This window comes from Phragmites australis, chromosome 6 (genome assembly GCF_958298935.1).
Source record: "Phragmites australis chromosome 6, lpPhrAust1.1, whole genome shotgun sequence".
Taxonomy (NCBI): domain Eukaryota; kingdom Viridiplantae; phylum Streptophyta; class Magnoliopsida; order Poales; family Poaceae; genus Phragmites; species Phragmites australis.
The window spans coordinates 5,974,651-5,988,577 of NC_084926.1; the positions used below are offsets into that span (position 1 = coordinate 5,974,651).

The following is a 13,927-nucleotide window of genomic DNA, read 5'->3' on the forward strand; positions in this document are numbered from 1 at the left end:
ACCGAAGCTAATAGAATGGGTGAGAAACAAGTTAAAAAAATTTATGGTTTATATGTACGATCGATTCACATGTTTATCAATTTAGTTAGTCGAGTTTTAAATTATTTAAATTTGATTTGAGCATTTGATTATGAACTAACTAGAGTTAAAGTTGAAAAAAATATGTTACTTGTTTTATTGTATGTATGTGACAGATACAATTTGGCGGTTGACGACAGGTGATCTAAGCTAAGCGGTTGCTTGGTGCCGGACGATTAAGGAAATCGAACGGAGTCAACTGTGATCCTAACTGTACACGTGGAGGTCAAACAAAATATAAAACAGAGAATAAAGATGACATGTTGATAAAGTTAAGCGAAAGATATACCGGTGTAAGTGATAAGGTGGTTCGAGGTATTAGAAGCGAGAAAGACTTGTCGGCGTTCAGGATAGCAAGACGGAGTATACGTATTAACATCAGAGCACTTGCTTAAGGTGTAAGCAAGTGACGAGTTACGCTTTGAGAAGCACGCAGAGGGTTTCGTGGTTTGGCCTCAAAATCGTGAGAGGACTGAAGGAATACGTGATACCATCGCGAAGCTTGCGTCGAGGCGAAATTAAATCGTGAAGACGTCACAATCGTTTGATGAATGGAAAGTAAAATAGAACAAAATATCCCTCCATGGTAGGTATAAATGTACTCCATAATATGAGTATTTAAAAAAAGCTAGAAAACTTAGATGTTAAATTTTCTAGTCTTATAAATAGAGAGGTAAAGTTGAGAGAGTGTGAATCAACCATTTGAGCTTATTGTGCTACTTATTTAAGAGCCTAGTGCTAGGGTTTTAGAGGAGATGAATGACGAGCGTTTAGCCTATGTATTAGGTAAGAGTTTTGAGTAAAAAAATCTTTTTAATCCGTTTAAAATAGGGCTGACATCTTTAGTAATGAAGTTTATGTTTTTGCATATGCTTGAATTTTTCTTTTTCTAGTTTTTCTTTATTGGTTTTCTGGTAAGTTTGTAAGTTTTCGGTGTTTTATTGTGATTTTTTTTTAGTTTTTGGGTTTAATTTTTAGCACCTTATGGAGTCATTTTTCTTATCGCTAGAGGCATAAAAATCACATACAAGTGTATACTCATTGATCTAACTCTCTTAACTTTAGATCATTAACTTGAAGAATTTATTCAACCTGTGATGTTATCTTTGATTTTTGAATATTTCTTCTTGAGTTTTAAATTTTGTGTGGGGAAGAGTTATGAATTGGTTTACTGTAGAACATAGTATTTGATTCTAACTACGAGACTCACTTTTGATTATATCTTCAAGTTTGTTTTTTAATTTTTTGAGTTTCTGTTTTGTTCTAGATGGATCTTTCGGGTTGAGCTCTGTGTTTCTGTTGTGTTTTTATATTTTATGTTGCGTGTTGTTTTTGTTGTACGTTGAGTGATAAAATAGAAGAAAATCATATATTTCAAAATAAATTTATTAAAACGTCTATTCATCTCTCTATTCGTCATTCTTAATCTATAATTTGACAAACGAATCAGCAAGTGTTGGCAGAAGAACCAGCTCGATCTCAGGTCCAGGTCAATCGCATCGCTTCATCTCTTCCAAGCCTACCTATCTCATTCGCGGCCTTTGACAAAATTGCCACACAGTACATGTCCTTGAAAGCGACACCATGCCTGATCCTCCACAAATCTGTAGCGAATCCTTTAATCTTCTTGCACTGGCAGAAACAGTGTGTGCTGGATCAAATTAACAATGCTACAGTCTACGTCTCTACATCCTACAAACGGTCGTGTTTAACAAGTAATTAACCGATGCTGCAGCTATTGCTGGATTAGTGTATATGTAACTAGATTACATAGCTTGTTTGGTGAAAACGACAAGAGGTGAGGCGCTGAGGGTTTGGAAGATAGTAGGCTATCAATTGACTCGAACTGGGGTGCGGCCAGGCCACCTGGGTGAGGAAAGCGACGGAGACGGTAGAGACAGTTTGGCGGTACCTCTGCTGGGATGATAGGGAAGGCAAAATTCTGCTCAGCCATAAGGACATATGATTTATTAGAATATTCATTTACGTTAAAATTCATATTAAAAGGATAAATAAGAATAATAATACAAATAATAAATTACTAAGATAGATAAGTATCAAATAAAAAAATTAAACTAATAAGATAGTCCGTGTGCCCACGTGGTATTGTGAGTTGCTTTTCCCCGGATGACAGAGTAGTGCAAGTGTGATCGAGTCGCCCTCGCGTTCGTCTACCTTAACTCGCTTTGTTTGTGTCCGCGGTGCGTTGCGCATCTTCCATGTCGCAAGTAAACCGTGGATATATTATCTTGTAGTAAACATGTACGGCTCCGGTTGGCATCGTCAAGCCACGACCACGATGTGCTCTTTAGCTGTTCAGTTTGGTCACATCCTTTTACCCCAAGGAGAGTACAACGTACATTTTTCTTAATAAATTAAATAACTTTCTTGATTAATTCAAATTTAAGTAGCATCGTGATGTAAATGTTGTCCTTTTTTGAGATTTATAATGAAATTCTTAAGAAATTGAATATTATAAATCAAGATTCTTTTGACAAAGCAGCGAGCACAAGAAAAAATACTGCCTGGTGAAATATGGAATCTTATGTAGACCTGAAGACCAGAGCGGCTTAGGTATTAAAAAATCCTGATGTCCAGAATAAGTGTTCGCTTAGTAAATGACTTTTCAAGTTTATAAATGAAGATGGGACGTGGCAATAATTGTTGAGAAAAAAAATACTTAAATAATAAAACAATAGGCGATGTGAGATAGAAACCAAGGGATTCCCACTTTTGATCGGGCCTTATGAAGGTCAAAGATCTTTTTTTTTTTTAATTTGGGATCTTTTCAGCTTGGCAGGTCAACTTTTCGAGATCTATATCCGCATCTTTACAGGATAGTCAGAAAGAAAAATGTTACAGTTGCAAACGTGTTAAAGTCGGATCCCTTTAATGTATTCTTTTGTAGGGCTTTAATAGGGCGTAACTTATACGACTGAAATGTTTTGGTAGCAAAGTTGACTTTTGTGCGACTTAAATGACTATGAGGATATGTTTAGATGGTCCTTGCAGGCTACTGGAACTTGTATGGTACAGTCCATATATAACAATTTGATGACTGATGGGTTTAATAGTGGTTACCATTTTTTTGGAAATTAAAAATCCCCTAAAAATCAAGGTTTTCTTTGGTATTTAATTAGAGGGGTCATTCTCATAAAAGATAACCTTCTTAAGTGAAACTGGCATGGTAGTGTCCAATGTTTTTTTTTTAATAGCGAGGAAACTATCCAACATTTATTTTTTATTGCCAGTTTGACAAGTTCATTTGGAGAGCAGCATAGATTGCTTTCGGTATTTTACCTCAAAAGGTGTTTCATATCTTATTAGTGATTGGTTATGCAATATGGACTGAAAGTTGAAACCCTAGATTTTGGTTGGGACAAGTGCTTTATGTTGGGTCATTTGGCTAACTAGGAATGAACTTGTTTTTGACAAATCAAAACCAAATACTTACATACAGGTCATCTTCAGGGGAATGCATTGGATTCAACAGTTGTCCCAATTGCAAAAGAGGAGGTAAGACATCAAATGAATTGGGCGTGTCGTATCCTGGAGTTCACGATAATGGAGATTTTCGTCAAACATAGATGGATGTTTACTAAGAGGTTCGGACCTTGAAGTTAACTTACTATCATATTTATGTTTGATTTTACCTTAGTTTTTACCATTTATTAGCACTTTATTTGCAGTCCATAGTTGAAACGTTGTAATAATGGATGGTTGTGTGCATGGCAGAGGCCGGAATAATAAAATATTCTATTATAAAAAAATCAATTACTTAAATGATAATAAAACTACCAAAGAATTTTGGTGGGTTTTTTACGATAATGTACTACTATCGTTTCTATATGGCAATCTATATATTCAACATATCAGTAGTCAATGTTTTAAGCGTTTTGGTTCCTTTGAGCACATGAATCTAATTCCTTTTGAGCCCATGGACATCAATTTTTTAGTGATATTTGATTTAAAAGGGATGACCCACAAGAGGGTAATTTCTAGATCAAGTTGGAGTGTTGGTCATGCTGGCCCAGTGGCCCTAATGTTTGATCACGGACACATGGGCTTAGCCTTTAGCAATTTGACATGGGCTAAACCACATTTTTGTGCCAGTGTGTTAATTCCTTTAGTACCTGTCCTTTTCATTCCATCGTGCCATGGATTTCATCTGAAGTAATGTACATAGCAATGGCGTCAATTGGTAGGTCAAGCTACAGCGATGGCGTTACTTCTTTCAGTTACACGAAGAACAAAGGTGAAGTTCAGAAAGCAACTTTTAGAGGCTATGAAGTTGTTTGAAGCCACAAGAGGACAGCAGATAGTAATAACATAGGAGTACTTTGCAGCTTCAAGTCCACTCTGGAGGCTGTTCTTTCCAGGTTAGTCCATCCGCTGAAAGCAAAAAAAAAAAAAACTGTTCGTCGATACAATGGCATACTCAAACGCAACAGTTAACACACTACACAATCTCTGATCACAGTGGAAGAACTCACACAAAGAAGTCCAGTTGACCCTGAAATTCTTCTTCAGGTCTCAGTAACGAACCCTTGTTCCGTTCAGCACAACATCCCGGCCGGAAACCAAACTCTTCTTCAAATTAAAGCAGCAGCAATGCATTCGCAATAGTTCAAGAACGCGTGCATGCATTTCAGAACTGGATTAATTTTCACACGGTCACATTGTTGGAACGTTCTCGAAGAAACAAACTTGAGCAAGTTGGATACTTGGATTGTTGCATCATGTGCATAGTACCGTGCACCTCCATTCCACGCCGTCCTGGAAGTGCCAAATCCGCTGAACGGCACGCGCACAATCCAAGAACCAAAGCCATGAGCTCGCAACCAAACGAAACGAATCGATCGAAGCGTACAGATCGCCAACTTGTTCGCATACGAAGTCGATCCCACTCCTGAATTTTTCAGAGTTCTGAATAAAGGCCTCGCGACTCGGCGACTGAGGGGAGGGCAACTAGTTGGTGAGCAGGGCATCGAATTCGCCCGGTCCAGCCATGATGATATCTCCATCCTCCGCGTGTATCAGAACTTCGTGGAGTGCGAGTTGATCGGTTGAGCAAGGCATCGGAATTTGTCCGGGGTTCAGACCAGGGAAGAGGACGGTGCGCAAGTTGAGTCGAAGAGGACGAGCGGAAAGACGCTTTGGGTGCCTCTGCATTAGATTCACTGCCGGAACCAGGATTTATTGTGTTTCAAAAAAAAGAACCAGGATTTATTGGCTGAGTATTCAAGCAAAAAAAAGTTGTTTCATCTAAAATAGAAATGATCATAATAGCTAAGTTAAGGTACAAATGATCCAAATAGTTCAAATTACAAAATATATAAAGAAAATTACAATTTAACTTTGTGCTTCCTCCTAGCTTGAAACTGGTTTACGATGTTACTATCCCCTTGGACAAAAAAAATCACGCTCCAAAAAGATACAAAACAATCATTCAAATATTGGTCACTCATTCTATTTCTCAGCTTATTCTTCACATTAAAGAAAAGATCCCCTCAACACTAATGGTTACCATAGGAAAAAATAACACCAATTTGAGAAGTTTGTACACTTCATTTCAACAAGCATAATAGATAGTTCAACAAGATTTTTCGCTGCTCTAAACCTTTCATCTCTATGCATATTAGTAACAAAATATGCAAGTTGAAATGTAAGATGGATCATTACAGCGCTTGAGAAATCATTATGATAGAATTGAGCAAGTTTAACTAATGTGTTCTTGTCAAACACAGCAAATGAATCACAAAAGCATCTTCACCGGAATAATTTATTTTATGCTTGACCAAATAGCAAACAAAACAGAAAGTAACATCTAATTCCACACAATATCCAAGCTAATGATATTCATTAAACCAATTAACATTGAAGCGGCGTATAACTCTAATCTTTCTTTGTGGAAAAACATGCCCTCCGTCGTTGACATAGCCCAATACAATGTATCATCTTATAACTGAATTTCTTTCATTAACATCCTAGCATGAGATGGGTTTCCTCTTACTAAGACCTTGAGAAAGTTTCTCAAGATCATAAATATCACCATCATCCTCTGATTCATCATCTTCTATGACTAGAGGTAAAAATGATGGTTATATGCTTGCTATTTCTGTTTCAGGTTTAGTGATTTCTATCTCTGGTTCAGTGCTCGCTATCTTAGGTTGCATCTCACTTACATCATAAGAACTACTCTAATTTGCAGTTGCACTCTCAATAGTAATTGGTGTTGTAGTTGATGAGGATGCTACCTTATGTGGCTTTATAGCCCTTTCCCATAAAGTTTTCAAAGCAACTGATTTTTTCTTCATTTTCAAATTGAAAGCCAATTGCTCTATCTACATTAAAGTGTACACATTTCATTGAAAATTTTAGATTGTGCAACAACAAAGAGCAATGAATGAATAAATTAAGAAATAAATTAGGTCGAGGATTCCTCACCAGTTCTGTTTCTTACTTGGGCTAGCCGTTGTAGCGTCCTCCGAGCTTGATAGCTTGACCTCTCAGCTTCGAAGCTCACCTCATGCTGTCATGCAATTTTAGTCAATAATTTTGACAAAACAATAAGGAAACACAACGAGATGTAAGCCTGAAGGCCAAGAAAAAAATACCAGATTGAGGGAGAAGAAAAGGGCATTCGATATCTATAGCTTTTTGGCCTAGATGAGCAGATTCTTGACCATGACGGATGCAACGTCAAGGATCTTGGTGGAGCTCAGAAGGCTCCAGCTCCATGCCTCCAGCCTCTACCACAGCATCGCTCCAGCCAGCGAGCAGGAGCAGCTCCAGCTCGACCTTGGCTCGTCGAGCTGTTGCGCGGACGTGCATGGCCACACGCTCACGGGGGTTGCTAGGCTAGGGGGGAGGGGGCATAATGGCGACCTGGCGTGCGCCGTTCACCGTAACATCTTTGTTTGGCCAATTGGTGATTTGGGATCAGGGAACAAGCTACCTAGGGTTGAGGGATTCAACGCATGCTAGCGCCCAGACAATTGGGGATCGTTCTGACGAGAAAGCTGAGAGCTAGAACGATGGCCTCGTTCCGCTAGGTGATGGCTGGCCACGATGGGCTTTTGGCCTGGCTGGTGGCTGTTAAGGAAAAATCCGACCCAAGTAAGCTATATAGTATATACGTTCATGTATAGTTTCTATAATACTAGATTTTTTACAAAAAGTTAGGTATTCATGTGAATACCCTTGCACCATAGGAGATCCACCCTTGATTAGATTCTGGTACACCAGGTACATATAATCTCATAAATAAATATATTTAGTTATCTATATTAATTGTTTTAATCTTGTTTAACAGATGTAAATATATATCTTCAGTCTGACTCGACGGATGTAGATAAGACCACTCATCAATATCACAAAATTACTTTCACACAAATAATCAATCATAACTTTAATTCTTATATTTGCTCACGTGACATTAGATTCAATCAAATAAAAAACTCAACTTATCTTATATAAAAAAAAACACAACCAATTAAATTATTTTATTTTTAATAAATATAACTTCGCTCACCCTTCCACGTGTATCCGGTCCATTGCAGGCCAATGACCCCCGGAGTGAGTATGCTTTACGATTCGAACTTTGTTCTGACAGGCGGGCCCTGTACGCTGCGATCAGAAGGCCGGAGCGGCTTTAAAGGGGGTCGGGTGTAGGCTGTGTAGTGCTGGACAACGAGATACTGACCAGAACAACAGAAAAGCATCCCCAAAGCTTCCGCCCCCCATGGCGTCGTCTTCGCCGCCGAAGCTGCCGGTCCCCGGCCGCCGCAACATACTCATCACCAGCGCGCTGCCCTACGTCAACAACGTCCCCCACCTGGGGAACATCATCGGCTGTGAGCATGCATCCCGTCTCCCTCGAGTTGTTATTCCTTGACCTCTCTCCTGGCCCTTGCGCCGTTCGTCTTTCTGATGGGTGGGGATTCGAATTCGTTCGTGTGCACAGGTGTACTCAGCGCCGACGTGTTCGCGCGCTACTGCCGGCTGCGCGGGTACAACGTGATCTACATATGCGGGACCGACGAGTACGGGACGGCCACCGAGACCAAGGCCATGGAGGAGAAGTGCTCGCCCAAGGAAATCTGCGACAAGTGAGTGAGCAAACTCTTCGCCACCTTACCTCACTTCACCTTGCGGTGCATCCATCCTAGTTTGAATTTTGATCAATTGGTAATTTTGGTTTTATATGATCGCGCGCGAGCTGTTGATTTGGGGAGTTTTAGGTGTAGGACAGTTGAGGTGACGTAAATTCGTAAAACGCTCCGTGCTGTAGTTTTTATTAGAGATGATGTTAGTTTTGAACTTGGATACGGAGGGGCCAAAGAAATTGGCTCTCTTATCAATTGATTTGCTTGCTTCAACTGATTTCTATTTACGATTTTTTGTTCGACTTCATTTTTACTAAACCACATTGAACAGGAGGATTCACTCTGAAATAGTTTTATGATGACTTGATTTCTGGATTAATTAATCGATGATTAAGAGTTTTGAGTATTCTGTCTTCCACATTTGACTTTGTCTTGTAACTTATACACGAAAGTTTCACTTGTCAGCCTCTGATATGCTAGATACATTTCTTTGAAACTTGCATATATTTCATAGAAAATGCGCTTTTTTCATAGGAAGCTTTCCTGCTTGAAAATGCAGGTACCATGCTATCCATAATGAAGTTTACAAGTGGTTTAACATAAAATTTGATAAGTTCGGGCGGACGTCCTCTCCTCATCAGACAGAAATATGCCAAGCAATTTTCCATAAATTGATGGAAAACAACTGGCTCACAGAAAATACCATGCAGCAGGTACAGTTTGTTCTTGGTGTTGTACTTGTGTATTCAGCTTCGCATGTTGTATTTGTCAGAAAAAATTTATCTGCTTTGCAGCTGTACTGTGATACGTGTCAAAGATTTTTGGCCGACAGGCTCGTGGAAGGAGCATGCCCAACAGAAGGCTGTAATTATGAAGCAGCGCGAGGAGATCAGTGTGAAAAGTGTAGCAAATTGTTGAATCCAACTGAACTAATTGATCCAAAGTGTAAGGTAAGCATGCTCAGTACTTAATGTACACACTGTCATTTTTTGTTTCTGTATCATTATCATTGATCTAAGTACATAATATGTCATGAAGCTGTGAACTAATAGCTTCCTTTTTTTGTAGGTTTGTAAGAATACTCCACGTATTCGTGACACAGATCACTTGTTCTTGGAGCTTCCCCTATTGAGAGACAAGTTGGTAAACTATATAAATGAAACTTCTGTAGCGGGTATGTGGAGTCAAAATGCCATTCAAGCAACAAATGCATGGTTGAAGGAAGGACTAAAGCCCCGATGTATTACCAGAGATCTTAAATGGGGAGTTCCTGTTCCACATGAGAAGTTTAAAGACAAGGTTCGGGCATATCAGATATGTGGGAATTCTACAGTTATGCATTTATTCAATTTCCCCGTTTTGATTATTTTCAGGTGTTCTATGTTTGGTTTGATGCTCCGATTGGTTACATATCTATCACGGCATCCTATACACCTGAATGGGAGAAATGGTGGAAGAATCCTGATAATGTAGAGTTGTTCCAGTTCATGGGCAAAGATAATGTGCCATTTCACACAGTAAGATGCCTATAGCATTCTGTTTTTTTTCATAACTCGTTCGAGATTATTTTGCCATATGACCGCATGAGTGTCTGAATAATGGATTAATGGCTGTTTTGTCTTTTGTTCCCTTCAATTTTTTCACTCTAGAAGGTTACTAGTCAGTAGGGAGTATAATACTTTCCGAGTACAGTTTGGTTGTTTTCTCCATATAATAGGACTTTCATACTAAATCCTAATTTCTAACTGCATTAAAATGACTTGTCAGCCTCTACCCAATTGAGTTCTATCATTAATCATATGCGATTATTCTCTTTAAGGACGTTTGTTTCACCTTAGATTCCAGTAGTTCAATTATGAACAATTGCAAGAACAAATCCATAATTTGAAGTGTGCGGATGGCACTTGTGAATACTGTGACATTTGCTCTAGCATCTGTACTTTTTATTGATGACATACTTACTCGATGGAATGCATCTTTAAGGTCATGTTCCCTTCAACACTACTTGGGACTGGCGAAAATTGGACAATGATGAAGACCATAAGTGTTACTGAATATTTAAATTATGAAGCAGGTACATGTTATGGTTGTTACACTTTTGCCTTATGTTGGATTGATACACAGTTCATGTGAGTTATTAACATTTGCTAAAATGTCTGTTTACATGAACTGGGGGGTCCCTACGGTCTTGCAAGAGATGTTTAGCCTTTTGAAATTGGACTGATGTTCATGTCACAAGATTGGTTATGATATTAAATTTTATCATATCCGTAGTTTTTTATTCTCGTCACTGTTTCTGCTTTTCATTTTTCTACATGCATCTCTTCAGGCTTAATTTGTTGTGCTGAATTACCAATTTAGACACTCTGCCTGATTAAATATACTTTAAGTGGTTTCTCTTAAATAGCCCTGTGGCATATCATTCAAATCTCATTGCACATGAGTACGTTAATTTACTAGAGTCTATTGCGTTTTTTATTTTGCTTTTATTATGGCCTCAGATATATATATGATCACGAGCAGGGAATAAACAAGGTAGAAGAGCAATCGCCCAGACGAACAGAATTGTTCTGTTTGGCTAGCTCTGATGAACTCGAATTTGGTTTGTTTTCTGATTAATAACTCAATCCGACTGCCTTTATATAGGCTATTACATTATTTATGGAAAGGGAAACTAAGGAAGCTCTTAAGCTAATTATAGAACAACTAAGGAAACTATTTATTCCTAAACTTATCTCATGTGGCTGTATCAGCAGCAGATCTCCTCGCCCTGCACTTATATGTAATACCAAATCGCCCTTCCGTATCAGCTTTTGCTTCGTTAAGAATGTTCTGATCTAAGTGCATGCGTGGTATGTACATATATTTCCTGGAAATACCTAAATATTCCTTGTGCATGTAGGAAAATTCTCCAAGAGTCATGGTATCGGAGTCTTTGGTAATGACGCAAAGGATACAAATATTCCTCCTGAAGTATGGCGATACTACCTGCTTATGAATCGCCCTGAGGTCAGTACAGAAACTTGTTTAGTTGATCTTCAAGTTTATGATAGAAAGGTACTTTAATTAACATGTTTAATCTGATTTACTCAGGTATCAGATACACTCTTTACTTGGGCCGATTTGCAAGCCAAGTTGAACAGCGAGTTGCTGAACAACTTGGGAAACTTCATCAATCGTGTGCTAAGCTTTATTGCGAAACCATCTGGTTAGTCTGTCTTACAACAGATATCTTTACTGTGTATAAGGATTTATCAGTTGATAGATTAATCATATGTGATCCATAACTGTTCTTATTCTCTCTCTTCAGCATTTTTGTGTAAGTTTATTTGTTATTGTTTTTGTAGGAGCTGGATATGATTCAATCATACCTGATGCTCCTAACGCTGAGTCACATCCATTGACAAAAGCGTTTGCAGAAAAAACTAGTAAATGGGTCGAACAATATCTTGATGCAATGGAAAAGGTGAACAAATACATTTGTGAACTCTGTGAAACAGGACTGTTCCAGCACTGCATGTTTAGTGTTCTACAACACTGTATTAATCTTTTGTCATGCCAGCTACTAGGTTTTACAACACTGTATTGATCTTTTTATGGCAGGTCAAACTGAAACAAGGACTGAAGATTGCAATGGGCATCTCTAGCGATGGAAATGCGTATCTGCAAGTAAATCCTGTTCTTGCTTGATTTCATTTAACATTTTCCCCCTGTAGTAACAATGAGCTATCTTTGTTTGCTAAATTAATGTAGGAGAGCCAATTTTGGAAACTTTACAAGGAAGATCCAGGAACATGTGCGATTGTGATGAAAACTTCAGTTGGTCTTGTCTACCTCCTTGCCTGTCTGCTCGAACCTTTCATGCCTTCCTTTTCTAATGAAGTATGATCCAAGTTGTTATTGAATTTTGCCAGAGTTTCTTTGAATAGAATTCATCCCTTGAATCTCACTGTGTTCACTTTTGCAAGGTGTTACGGCAATTAAATTTGTCCCATGAAGAAAATTTGTCATTCAATGAAGATAAAGGAGAAAGCGCAAGGGCAAAAACTCCTTGGGATTTTGTACCAGCAGGGCACACAATAGGAAAGCCTTCACCTCTATTTAAGGAATTGGTGAGCCTTTGCATTTCGGAAATATTTCCATCAGTTGACCATAATTTTACATCTCTTAACTTGCAATGAATGCAGGAAGATGAAGAAGTGGATCACCTTAGGGAAAAATATGCAGGCAGTCAAGCTGAGAGGGGCTTGAAAGCGATAGCTGATGCTGAAGCCACCGAAGCTGCTAACCAGCTCAAGGGCACAAAGTTGTCTGGTAATTGTTTGGGCATTCTTATTTATTCTTCTTTGGTGTTTGAAAACGCGATGTTAGCGCGGTGGTAGGACTGTCTGTCAAGACGGCGCCCACCCGGGCTCGAACCCGGGTGCCGCATGGTCATGTGCCCACCTCCTGTATTATGGTGCGGACGAGTCCCGGACTGCCTTGAAGCAGTGCTGGTGAGGTTCCCGCCCAGGCCAGGTTCGGTGGGCCTCGATCTTTAAAGCTCATTCACGGGGGATGTCTTTCCCCTCTGATCGAGTTTTTTTTTTCTTTGGTGTTTGCTAGAATCAGAAGGGGAGACAGATTTTTGTTGCACATGTGGAGATAAACAGAAAAATCCATGTTGGTGGACTTAACATTGGTGCATTGTGTAATTTATATGTTCCCTTGCAAAACTATGATTCAAATGTCTGTGTCATGGCATATTGCAGCCTTTCTTTTCTGTTTGAAGTGCTTTGGCTGTTCTGTTTTAATTGTTTTCTGCCAAGATATTTTAAATATCAGCAAGTCATTGGCTAGTTTTCTCTCACTTATCTTACCTAGATGGAGGTCCGAAAAAGGAACAGAAGAAGCAATCTGGTAGTTCAAAATCAAAGACGGGAGAGGCAGAAGTTTCTGTTGCAAAGTTGGATATCCGGGTAGGGCTTATCAGAAAAGCTGAGAAGCATCCAGATGCTGATTCCCTTTACGTAGAGGAGATTGATGTTGGAGAGGAGGCACCAATAACAGTGGTTAGCGGCCTTGTCAGATACATTCCTCTTGAAGAAATGCAGGTTGTTTTGCTAAGCATCATTTGGGCTTTCTAGATATATTCTCTTGATGCTTTGTGATTCTGTAATATCTGTTTTGAATGAGCAGAACCGGAAAGTGTGCGTTCTCTGCAATCTGAAACCAGTGGCAATGCGCGGTATAAAATCACATGCAATGGTTTTGGCTGCATCAAATGAGGACCATACCAAGGTAAGTCATCTGCTGCATTCACATTTTGATATTCGATAATGCTGAATTCACATGTGAATTTAGGTTGAGTTGGTTGAGCCACCGGCGGCAGCTGCCGTGGGGGAGAGGGTCACCTTTGCTGGGCACTCGGGAGAGCCTGAGGCTTCTCTTAGTGGCAAGAGCAAGGTGTGGGAGAAGCTAGCTGCTGACCTGCACAGTAACGGAGAGCTTGTGGCGTGCTACAAAAACGTCCCGTTCGCCACTTCGGCTGGTGTATGCAAGGTCAAGACTATAGCAGATGGAGAAATTCGCTAGACGTTGTGCAAAAGTGCAGCCTGACTGAGTTGTCTGATTTTACTGAGATTGTTAGTATTGCTGCTTACATTTTCTTGGGAATTTTGATCCTTTGATTTGAAAATCTGTATTTAGAGAAATGACAATACCGATAAAAAGATATAGTAATTTCCTGGGGGATTGGGACA

General features: G+C 39.3%; 1 protein-coding gene across 1 annotated transcript; it reads left to right on the top strand.

Moving 5' to 3' along the window:
- The first annotated feature begins 7,752 nt into the window (after positions 1-7,752).
- LOC133921317 (probable methionine--tRNA ligase) lies at positions 7,753-13,927 on the top strand. Its single transcript, XM_062366132.1, has 17 exons — positions 7,753-7,934; positions 8,045-8,189; positions 8,746-8,899; positions 8,981-9,136; positions 9,255-9,485; positions 9,560-9,703; positions 10,170-10,260; positions 11,089-11,195; positions 11,280-11,394; positions 11,534-11,652; positions 11,790-11,855; positions 11,940-12,068; positions 12,155-12,298; positions 12,374-12,500; positions 13,050-13,279; positions 13,365-13,466; positions 13,530-13,927. Exons 1-17 carry the CDS (start codon positions 7,823-7,825, stop codon positions 13,758-13,760), a joined length of 2,403 nt encoding a protein of 800 aa, XP_062222116.1. The 5' UTR covers positions 7,753-7,822; the 3' UTR covers positions 13,761-13,927.